This window comes from Amphiprion ocellaris, chromosome 12, assembly GCF_022539595.1.
Source record: "Amphiprion ocellaris isolate individual 3 ecotype Okinawa chromosome 12, ASM2253959v1, whole genome shotgun sequence".
NCBI lineage: Eukaryota > Metazoa > Chordata > Actinopteri > Pomacentridae > Amphiprion > Amphiprion ocellaris.
This window is the reverse complement of record NC_072777.1, coordinates 20607010-20619447: the sequence shown is the minus strand read 5'-3', so window position 1 is coordinate 20619447 and position 12438 is coordinate 20607010. Positions and strand designations below refer to the sequence as shown.

General features: G+C 39.2%; 1 protein-coding gene and 1 long non-coding RNA gene across 2 annotated transcripts; one reads left to right on the top strand and one right to left on the bottom strand.

Annotated features, from left to right (window-relative positions):
* Positions 1-6630: 6630 nt before the first annotated feature.
* LOC111589011 (homeodomain-interacting protein kinase 1-like) lies at positions 6631-8145 on the bottom strand. Its single transcript, XM_023299694.2, has one exon. It carries the CDS (start codon positions 8143-8145, stop codon positions 6631-6633), a length of 1515 nt encoding a protein of 504 aa, XP_023155462.2.
* A 388-nt stretch (positions 8146-8533) lies between these two features.
* Positions 8534-11792, top strand: LOC111574133 (uncharacterized). The gene is made up of 3 exons (XR_008603590.1): positions 8534-8783; positions 10169-10444; positions 10703-11792. It is a non-coding gene; the product is annotated as an uncharacterized LOC111574133 (long non-coding RNA).
* Positions 11793-12438: the final 646 nt, after the last annotated feature.

Genomic DNA, 12438 nt, shown 5'->3' with positions numbered 1-12438 from the left:
GGTCACTGATCATTTTCCATCTCTGTGAAGTCTCAGATTTTTCAGTGACTCTACACAGCAAAATCTGTAGTGTTAATTTTCCAGTGTAAAATATTTTGAGTTAATGGGTGTTGATTTGGGTGTTGTTTTAACACTTGCAGTGATGAAATCGCTCTGGGGGCGGTGCTAATTAAGCGAGTTGAACTTAAACACCGCTGGCGGAGTTAAATATAATCTTGGTGGAGTTAACAAGCCACGCCCTATTTCAAATCGCGCATTTAGAGGGATGCAGGAGCTGGAGGACACCAGTCCATCACAGAGCTACACAAAGAAAGACAACTATTCATGCTCACACTCACACATTTAGAATTCTAGATTTACCTTCCATGCATGTTTGGATTGCAGGAAGAAGTTGGAGCATCTGCAGAGAACCCACCCAGGTCCAGAGAGAACATGAACTCCACACAGACAGAACCAGCAGGTTGGTGCTGTTAGCTGACTGTGCTAATCACTGCATCTGTGTCCATTTTTTTTCATAAAACATTTTAAAATCTTACAGGATGAAGAAACAGTGAGAGGAACCCCAGGATGATCAGAAATGGAAGAATTATGCCAAGATGAGACAACAAAAAGCCCCAAACAGAAAAAGAAGATTCAGACCAAGGAAAAGAAAGAAGAACGGCTTTGACTAATTCCAAAGGTAACCTTTCTGAATTGCAACGTCTCCATAGACACTGTTAAAGCTGTGAAAAAAATCTATATTCAGGTAAACTGTGTGACATCCTGATATCTTGAGTTATTACTCCAAATAAAAAGGTGGCTTTAAACAGTCTTCTGCATCATTTCGTTGTCTATTTGTTAACACTTGTAATAATTGTGTGTTTCACCTCAGCACAAACAGCTGGTGGAGAGGCTCTGCTATATTCCAGACGTCCCTCCTACTGCCAATGCTTTCCAGTTCTTCCTGGGGGATCCCGAGGCATTCACAGGCCAGACAAGATATATAATGCTTCCTGTTTTGAGTCTACTCCGTGGTCTCTTCCAAGACGGACGTGATCGGAAAACTTCCTTTAACTCATGTTCTCATATTTGTGAAATGTAAGTTGTCATGGAAGCATTTCCTTGCAGAGGAAAAAGAGATTATAGTGTTGTTAGAAAGTGCCACACTTTTTATTTTATTTTTTTAATTTAATATTTAATATTCTGAAGTATTCTTTAATTTCATTTTTAAGGTTTGGATATCTGTGAACAATTATTTGAACAGATTATAGATTCTGATATTGTTGTAAAGAATAATGTTGGAGATGTGCACTCATGTTGAAATAAATCCACATTGTAAAGCAACCCTCACTTAGACTGAATTGGAAATATTTTAGAAAAATACACTGAATTACAAGGCTTTACAGAACAGAGTGCTATCTTAGACTCATCATGTAAGGTTATAATTACATGGTTTTAATAATAATAGGACCAGTCTGAGGCATGAAACTCCAGAGCTGAAAATGAGTTTCACTCTGGCCCTGCTCTCCTCACATCGGCTACTCCTTAATATCCTGTCCATGAACACCACAAACAGGATTGCAGACAAGGAGCAGCCCTGGCGATGTCCATCACCCACTGGAAATGTGTCTGACTTGCTAAGAAAGCAAATGCAGCTCTACATATGGTTGTATAGGGACTGAATGGCTTGTAATAGTGAGCCCAGTATATCAAATTCCAGCCGGGGCCTAGTGAGTATCCCCACACCTCTCACTCTGGGCAATTCTGGAAAAGAAGACAGTCAAACCCCTTTCACGAGTTTGATTCCAGAACTCTTGCTGTGCATTTGGATATTAACATTTAAATTTACAGTATAAAACTGGTCATGTCTCAGCAAAAACATACCTGTAGGTCTACAGAAACAAGATGTCAAAAGTATTGGATATGTATATTAAATGTCTATGTGTATTAAATAATGGTAATTTTATTGAATGTTTGAAAATACTATAATTTACAGTCACTATGCCTCCTCCTGACAGGTGTGGTCAAAGGCATGATATAATCTCAGGAAAGTCTTGAGGAATTTCTTCAATTCTGACACAAATGTTTACTTGATTTCAAGGATGAACTGATTTGAGGGTCATTTCTCCTCAATTCATGAATGTCCCATGCCTGACCATCTTCAATTTGACTTTTTTTAAATTCTTATTTTTTTAAAGTCTTGAACATCTGGAGTCATAGGTAACATCAATTTTGAATGAAACATTCTTAAAGAAGCGTGGGGTCAAGTCAAATTTTGTGTTGTTTTCGTTGCACTAATCTGTGGGGCAATGTTTGAAGTCTTATAATTTGAGAATAATGTAGCACAAGTCCTGAAATTTTGTAAGTTTTTTATATGTATTTACATGCATATATGGAATTCAATGGTCCACCCCATCTTTGATACAATAATGCAAACCAGATATATGATGGTGCAAATTAACTCTTACAGTTGGCTCTTCTATTAAAGTGGCTACACTTTCCAAATGCTCAATGCATGTTCAAATATTGGTCATAAATGCAAAAAAAAAAATTATATTTTATGTTTTTTTTTTTTCTTATGAAGTGTGCCACTGACTGGCACCGTACTGTACATTTTTAAAGCTCCTATTGTTGCCAGTCACAGGGGGGAAAAAGCCTCTTAGAGTGAAAAATATACAGAGCTTAACAAATTTATCCGACCATCTGTCATCACAAATATTATAGAAATCTGTCAAAAACTTGTTTCAAGCTAAAAATTGTATTATTTATGAGGCAAACAACAAACTGGAAGAACTAACTAGTCCTTATTTGCATATATTCACCACAACTCTTAATATTTTGTGTGACCTTCTTTGGCCCTGATAACATTTTGCATTCTTGTTGGCATTGTTTTCATGTACTTTTCTCACATTCTCCTTTGTTATTGAGCTCTAAATAGTTTCTAGCTCCCAGAGACTTGCTTTGGATGAAACTTTTGTACAATTTATTTTTGAATGCAATAAATCCCAGATATTGACGTTGCTCTACTATTTTATATCTATTACAAACTGTGGTGTTGAATACAGAGTGCGTAACAGAGTATTAAGATCGAATGCCATCACTTTCTGAAAGTAAACAGTATTACTGCAGTATATTTTAATATTTAGTTGACCATCGTCTGTCATATACTGATATCAGACATGTTGTATATTCTTCTCACCCTGTACTGTCATTACATCTGGACTGTTACACAGCCACAGGGCAATATTTCTGTCAGTTAACATCCCCACTGATGCTGCACTCTTTTACTGATTTACTAGCCACAGCAATAAACATACTGTAACCATGACCAGATACTGCAGAAAGCAGGATTTTTAAAAAATACTGGATGTTGAAACACTGGCACTGAACATACTTTTGCCACTTTTGGTCATAGAATTGGGTATTTTGATTAAGCACAAAGTAATTGGCAGCAAGTGATACAGAGACAAAAGTTTTAAGATATTTATACATCAAGTGTATTCCTGTGTACTTGTCAACTACTGTAACTTATCTTATAGATGTCCAGAATACATAGGTGATGTATAAATACATTATAGTAGTAAAGACTGCTGCAATATTACAAAGTATATACTCATTGGAGAAATTATGTCAATTATATCAACATATGCTGTAAATGAATTGCAGCTGTGTGCAGTCATATTACCATATGTTATAAAGCATTTATTAAATTTTTATATGCTGCCTATAAACGCCAAATAGGGAACTGAAGTGTAACTAAATAATTACACTCTACAAAAGTATAAATGGAACATGCAAATGAGGTTCTATTCTGACTTAGAGAAAAAGGGTTTTAAAAATGCCACTATTTAGAAAGCTGAGCTGTTTAACTGGTGACAAATTGTTGACCAGAGTGAAGCCACACCCCCAGTCAGGGGTGGCTTTAAAGCAGTGGTTCCCAACCTGTTTGGCTTGGAGCCCCCCCTATAAGCTGCACTCCAGCCCCAGCGCCCCCCAGCCAGTAATTTTCTAACTGCACACAAACTAATGAATCAGGATGAACTAGGAGCCAACCTGAAGAAAGCGTGGAGAGAAGTTGAAAGGTCAAGGAGGTGTGGCCATCGAAGCAGCAAAGGATTTTTGAAGAAAGACCAAATAAATGTGTTTTAAAAATGTTTTATAGGTAGACTTGTGATGTCACAGTGAGCCTGTTACTCTGATTTTATCCAGAATGTAAAAATCTATTTTTTATAACATCACAGCCTCAGAGCAGACAAAGCTTGGCGGCCATCCTCAGATCTCTGGCGCCCCCCTGAGGGGGTGCAGACCCCAGGTTGGGAACCACTGAGTTAAACCACAAAAATGTTTGTCTTTTAATAACTTAATTATAAACTTTTAGTTTATGAAAAAATATTTTTGTTTTTAAGAACCATCAAAATGACACCATTTATCAGACCCAGAAACTATGAAAACAGAATGAATCTATGGATTTTCAACTTTTTGAAGGTCCTTGAACTACTTATGCTTTTGTTATGTGCCATACAGTGGGAAAACTGAATTAAATCTAGGCCTTAAATCATCAAAATCACTTTACTTTCTTTATGTCCCATTTTAAAATTATATTAATTTTATAAATTTTAAATTATACACATGTATGTATTCATTGATCCAACTGTCAAACAAAATTTATTTGAATTGAAAATAATTATCTATTGTGTCAAATATTGCTGTTTGACAAAAATACAATTAATTTGGATTAATTAATTACAAAGCCTGTAATTAATTAGACTAAATTTTTTAATGGCGTCCCACCACTAAAAAAAATACCAGGTTCATCATCTATCTAGTGATGGTTCTTTATCTGTCAAAATATATGTCTAACATAAAGCTGATACGCTGACACTGACAAGTGTAGAATCTTCAAACAAAAAACAAAAGAAAAGCTAGTCAACTTGGGAGAAAGTTGACGTAGAAAAAGTCACAGTTTTAAATGAAATATAACAACCTTTTTGTTACCTTAATGCCATTTTTCTCTTCTGTACTTTCACCACAAATTCCCCAAAAACAGTTTTTTAAAAAATGAAGAAATTTCCCTGGCCTTTGGACAGTGTTTTGTGTTCAGGTTTGCTAATGTGAATGGATTCACAGTACAGAAGATTTCCTGTAGTGAGCATATATTTTCCCACAATCCTCTGCTATATAAAGTAATTTACTGTTTAAACATTAATAATAATAAAAAGAAAAAAATCCTGTAAAAACAGAAAGGATGGTGAGGTTTTCAACTTTGCAACAGTCCCTGAGCAAATCATATGTGATGCTTGGTTCCATCGGGAAAATTCCCAAATTCTAAACTGAAAATTGTGATATTTCCGTAAAATCATTTCATTCTACATGACTCACTTAAAAAGTGTCCAAAAATATACTGTTCACACTGGATCCGATAACCAATAACCACATAACAAAATAATTGTAAATAATTGGCTACACTGAGAAAGAAAATGGAATGAAAGACCACAATCAGGAAGATTATGGTGAAATTCCCAAGTTCTTGCTTCAGACACACACACATGTAGAAATTCTTGGAAACATTACTTTGACTAGTTTCCCTGTGCGCTAAAGTTTTGAGTAATCAGGTTTAATATTACAGTAAGATTCTTCTTTACATCCCACTTTATACAAAGAGAAATACAAGACAATGCATTTACTGTCCAATACAATGAATTAAAAGTTGTGGTGCAGATCAGCTGTGTGCAAGTATCATACAGTATGTGCACATTAAATGAAAAAACAATGACACTGTTGGAACAACAAGCTCTTGTCCACCATATGAACCCTGTTCAGTACTAAAAACTACCTTCTGAGCTTTAGTTCTGATTAAATCAGAACCACCAGTGTTTGAACAACAACAACCAGAATGTGGTGCAGTGGTGCATTTACTGAGAGAAACAAACAAATGTAGAATTAAGGGCAAATTATATTTATTTACTGATAATGACTGATAATAGATTTTTTTTTGTTTTATTTTTATTTGGTTTTATTTTTTTGTTTTCTTTTTGTTTTTGGGAGGCAATTTAGAGAGTCCAATTAATCAATTTGCACGGGGAGAACACAGAACTGGCCACAGAAAACAGCCCACCAGAGGAGTGGAGCTGTTTTTATGAGGCTGCCGTGCTCTTCACTGAGCCCACCATGCTGCCCTGAAATTTCAGTTTTCTTTTATATATTTTTTTTTCTTTTCTTTGTTGGGGGCAATTTAGAGAGTCCAATTAGTTTGTGTTTTTGTGATGTGAGAGGAAACCGGAGCATCCCGGGGAAAACTCACGCGAACACGGGGAGAACACAGAACTCACCACAGAAAACAGCCCACCAGAGGGGTGGACGTGTTTTTTGTGGGGCTGCAGTGCTAATGACTGAGCCCACCGTGCTGCCCTTAAAGAAAGAGGGGGTGAAGGATAGAAAAGTGAAGAATGGGGGTGACAGATAGATAAATGGATAGATGGATAGATAGATAGATAGATAGATAGATGATAGACAGATAGATAGATAGATAGATAGATAGATAGATAGATAGATAGATAGATAGATAGATAGATAGATAGATAGATAGATAGATAGATAGATAGATAGATAGATAGATAGAGAGAGAGAGAGAGAGAGAGAGAGAGAGAGGAATCAGGGTGGAGAAGTTGGAGAAGGGCTTACTGATCCACACAAGATGTATTTGTGGAAAGCCTTTGTAATTCTTCTCTTGATGCGTTTCCACAAGCTCTTCTTCTTTGTCTTGACCTCAGTTCTAGTGTCGGCCTCTGAGCTCTGCTCCAATGATGTCGCAGTCGAGGAGAGAGTTGGATGAAGGACTTCATCTGTGTGGGTTATTTTGACGTCAGCATCTCCTGTGGGTATCATTTCGATGCCAGAGATTTTAGGTAGGCCGGTATCCACACAGTTTTTGGGTGATGTAACAGCCATGGGTGTAGTTGGTAATTGGACACTGAAGTCTTCAGATTCCTGCCACGATGTGAGAACTGGATGTTGGAAGTTCAAGTTGACATGTTCCTCCAACGAAACAGCAGCCCGGGAGGGAACTGAATGTTGGACGTTGAAACTTCCATGTTGTTGGTTGTCTATGTGTGTTAATTGAGTCCCAGCATCTCTTGATGGGCTCTGAGGGATGCTGGCAGCAAAAAATTCATGGTCCAGAACCTGTTGAGCATTGATCCGGTTGGACACATCAAGGGTCAGCATGCTTTTGATCAAGCTAATGAACATCTTCTGATCCCTGTGGTGGTCAGCGTCCTGCTTCATGTTTTGCTCTATTTCATCCAGAGATTTGAGTGTGACACTCCTGGTCTCGGACGCACAGAATCCATGTTCATGATAAACATCCTCTGGAGTCTTGAATGTCCAGCGTGAGCCGCTGTTGTCTTGGGGATAGAAATAATCACTAGTGTACCACCCATTGTCCAGGAGGTCATCCGGTGGCTGGCCTTGGGTTTCTACGATATATCTGAGCATATCGTAATGCGTATCGCCCGGGTACAGCCAGCACCCCATGGCCAGCTCTGCCATCACTTGACCCAGAGCCCAAATATCAATGGACTCATCGAAGGGTACTCCCAGTAACATTTCTGGAGCACAGTAAAAGAGTGTCCCTATACAGTCACCTTGGTGTAGTGCTGACACTGGACGTGCCAGGCCAAAGTCAATAAGTTTGACTTTCAATTGTTGATGACTGCGGTCAACCATGATGTTATCAGGTTTTAAGTCCATGTGTGTGATACCAATGGAGTGCAGGCTGGCGAGAGCTGTGGCCAGCTGATATAATATCGGCTTCAGCTCTCCAACGGTAAAGCCCCTGTCCTGCTCCTTCATGTAATCGCGGAGGCTCATATCAAGTAGCTCAAAGGTGATGCAGATATTTTCTTTGTCAAAGAAAAATCCGTCCCATTGGACGACGTTGCAGATGTCACGATCCAGACACCGCATCCGCTTCAGGACGGCAATTTCACTGATGGCCTGTTGCAGAACGCCTTCCTGGCCCTTGTTGACTTTGACGGCAACTGACTTCTGGGTCTCTGTATTGCGGCATTTTGCCACAACACCAAAGCTGCCTTCACCAAGAATTTCTTCCACCAAGTGGCAAGTGCCAAGTGTGTTTCCTTTTCTAATACTGAGGTTCTTAGCCATGTCGATGGATGGTATTCCAAAGGATTGTTGATGGGTGAATTTACCGAAGAATCTTTCTTTCTGCGCTGGTAGATGCTCTTGTTTTCAGCTTGCTTGTGGTTGCAAAGTCCTCTCACAGTGTGGCTAGATTGTCTGAGTTCTCTCTCATTTATACACTGTTGAGGGTGGCATCATCAATGATGTCATAATATTTCACGGGCTGATTGACTGTGACCTCACGTTCGGCCTTGCCTTTGATGTGGTTAGTATACAACCAATGGAGACACAAGCTCCGCCCACATTCCACCAACGGCTGAAAAGTTTAATAGAAAATAAAGGGCTTCAAAACTCAACACTGAACTTCCTCTGGTCTACAGCAATACACCCAATAAGTCTGCAGTATAATGTAGAATAATTTTAATAAAATAATTATTCGCTTATTGACTTTGATAAGCGGCCAGTGCTTCATGTGGCTTACCGGTAGGGTCGTATGTCCCTCCTCGGACTGTTTCGGTCCGTGCGCCCGTTGAAGGTCACAGACACACAGGCAGTGAAACGTTGTTGTGCTTGTCATGGCGGCTGTTGCCATTTCTGCCTGAGTCTAGAGAGATCTGACGCCGTTTCTCCGCTAGTAGTTGACATTTTGCGCCGACACTTTGGTGAGTTCAGTACAAGCGTGAGGCAGCTAGCGGTTATGCTAAACTGTAATATTGTTTACCGAGTTGACTTATGCTGAGTACATTAGCAAGCTAGCAGCGTTAGCCGAACGGCTAATCCACGTTTACTCGTGCTAATTGCGTTAGCCGACTAACAGACTGTTCTGAGTTGCTAAAAATGCGAGACATACATGTCCTGTATACTGGTGTATTTGTAAGACTGTTTTATATTCAGTGTAATGTGAATGTAGTGTTGGTAAACGCTGCTCAAGAGATAATATTAGTGCCTTATATGATCAGCACCACATTGTATTAGCTCCGTGAAACTAATAGATTGGATGCTGGTTTGTAATGGGTGGTTTGTGTTTTAATCCCTTTTCCTCATAAGCAGTTGTACAACTGAATTACAACTGACCAGTATGCTAATTTCTTTTCAGCTTTATTCTGTGGTCATTAATGTTGACAGGTTCGCTCGAAGCTTAAATGTAGTTTGACTGTGAAAATCTCGAAACACAGGAATTTTCTTCAGGCCTTCCAGAGAGTCCTAGAAGATTTGAGAACTTTGTATTTATCAGATGGTGAGCCTCAACCCATAGGGAATTGAAGCTCACACAGTTCTGTGGTCAGGATTTTCACATGCCCAACTGCTAACAGATCAACCAGGTGGTTGAGAACAGTGACATTTACAGACCTATTTATGTCTTTTTGCTGAATGTATCCTCTGGGTTTCATTGGGTTGTTAACATATCAAACCCCAGGTATTTTTGCAAAAAGTTTTGTGGCATGTCCATCATCTTTGGTACCCATCTTCTTGGCTTGTGCTGTATTTAAGATCTTCTCATAGTTGTTATTGTTACTGAACCCAATTTCACTAACTTCATATAACCAGTGGCATAGGATGGTGCTCCACTATCGGCCTCTGATTGGGAGAGGAAGCAATAACTTGAGTTAGGTGAGTGGGGAGGTGCTGAATATTTTATGTGGGAGGACAGAGAAGACACAAGGCCTCAGTTGTCATGATTTGTGGTAAGACATTTGTTGGATGTTTAAGGGGTAGCTCGTTCCACAAAAGTTAAGGTGTGCCTTTTTAACAGCTGTATGTCTGTGGATATTGCAGTGTGGCCACACAACTTTTATGGGGGGTTTGATTTCTTGTTGTGTGTGAGATGTCGGTATAGCAGGTATGCAGGAATGTATTGCAGGTGAACATTTTTTAATCATTCATTTAATTGTTAATTTTGTATCTATTGTTTGTGCTTTTCACAGTGACTGTTCAGATTTATTTGCTGTAGTTAGCCTGCCCGGCCTTGCAGGGCCTGTAGATGAAAAGATCTGAGGGTGTGCCTTGTGAGAGTGGACTAACTCCTTTTATTCTTGTTTATTTATAGGTCTCCCTCAGGTCCCCCTCATCCCACCTCCCTTGCAATAGACCACAGCAGCAGTTAAATTAAGGCCCAAGAGGCAGACATCCTGCAGCAGACTGAAAATGCAGAAAACCAGTTGCATGAATGAAATGAGAACATGAAGACTGCTCCCTAAAAAAAAATTGAAAGTTCTCAGCTGACCATGTGTCGTGCAATGACAGAAATGTCAAGATGAGTGTGAGGCAGAGGACAAGGACGCAGGAAAGGTGGTCCTGCCTGCATCTACAGTCTGATCATCAGGTGTGTATGACTCTGACTTCTCCCTCTCTCCCCTTTTCCTTTCTCAGTTGTTGTTGAGGAACGCACAACAGCTTAATAACTCATTTTACTCATCAGGCAAGAAAAGACTGGCAGAGCCATGAAGTCATAAAAGTTGTGTTTTTTGCCACTATGGCTAACGCAGTGGCTGCCTGAGCTGGTTAAAGCGACAACAATACAGCTAAATGATCATCATTCACTCGCAACAAGTGGTCGCATGTGTGATCATTTTGATTGCAGTCTTCAGCCCTATCTGTGTTGCCAGTGTGGACATTGATGCAAAGACTTCAGGCTCAGAAGATGACAGACCGTCTATCCAGCCATCACACCGAGAGCTGAAGGGGTGAAAGCGGAGGCCAGTTGTGGACCAGCCTATAAAGACATCGCATTGGGTGAGTCACAGTCAAACTGATGACAGTGTGGTGTTTGCTATTGATTACAGTGAAGCCAAGGTTAATGTGTATAAAAAATGAAGTTCCTACATTTACTAAGTATGTCATCATGACTCACGTCATTTGCACACATACAATGCATACATGGAGCCGACTTTATGACTACAGATACTTCTCACTGCACAGCACGTTTCAGTAGGCCCAGATGAACATTTTGATGAAGCCTGGAAGAAAACATACTTTAGAAGTAATACTTAAATACATTTCTGCCATTTTTTTTTAAAATTAACACCTCCTCGTGTCAAAGATCTGTAATGTTACATGTATGTCACACTGTTTGTTGATGGTGAATTTATTCACCATGTGTAAAAGTTTCAATCACTCTCCCCAGTGGGAGGTGTACTCTTATGTTTACATGTTTAAATATTATGCATCTCTATTAATGAATGTTGACAGTTGACACTGTGGTTTTTGCAACATTTGACTGAAAATGACTACAGAGCAAATCTTCGAAAATTACAATGAGCAATGAGAAAGTGACATTTTTTAGACTAACACAGTTACATGGTTAAATACCCTTTTCATGAAAAGCAGAGTTTTTGTGCAGTTTTGTGTGCTGCATCTGGTTAACTATCCCTGTTTTATTGGAGTGAGCATGAGAATGCATCATACAGTTTGTGGAGATCTGTTATTTACCACATTTGTCCTGAATTGCTGAAACCAAACACTTTCAATAATCTGCTAGACCTAAAAGTTATATCAGATTACTTTAGTTTGTAAAAATGAGAAAAAAAATGTTTGACATTATGTGCAGAATAATTAAAATGACTGTTGGGTTGTTAATTCACAGATAATATGTGTAATTTTACTGACTTTTCTTAGTTATTCAGCAATAGAATAGAAACAGAAAACTACAAGTTTAAATTTTTCCCCAGTGACTATTAAAGTTTAGGGTTAGACTATTTGGTCTGATGAAGCCAACAGTACCACGTCATCTGCAAAAAGCAGAAATGTGATTATGAGGTCCCAAAATCAGACACTCTCCTCCAGGCCTGGAGTGGCTAATTGGGAGGACTGGGACAATTCCCGGTGGGCTGGTCTGATGTTTGGGCCATGAGGGCCAGTGTTCACTCATGGCACTGGGTTGATCATTATGTCCCAGGGCCTCCACTGGCAACTCGTCTTTTTTTCTGCTTTTTCTTTTTCTTGCAGACGCACCCCGACGTAACACGTTCGTGCACATGGTCAGTGGCGTTTGAAAGATGAACATAGAAAGAGCAAGGGTGGCACAGAGACGGCAAGAATTAAAAAGAGGAAAGCTCTGGAAACAGACACAGCCAGATGTGCTGCTGACATTAGAAACTTTGTCACTAAAACACGTTCGTGGTTTGAAAAGAGGACGATGAAACGGTTGCAGCAAGATGTAGAACTTTGCAAACCGTTATCAAGTCAATGAATTGTGTGGCATCTAACGTAACGTTATATAATTTAAATAATAGTATGATGCTGGGAAACTTTGTCTTATGAACACTAATTTGCTTGATATTTGATAATGTGACGTTGTAAAGAATAGTGTTGGAGATT

Coding starts and splice junctions, on each gene's coding strand:
- LOC111589011 (XM_023299694.2), bottom strand. CDS start 8,145: ATGGCTAAGAACCTCAGTATTAGAAAAGGAAACACACTTGGCACTTGC.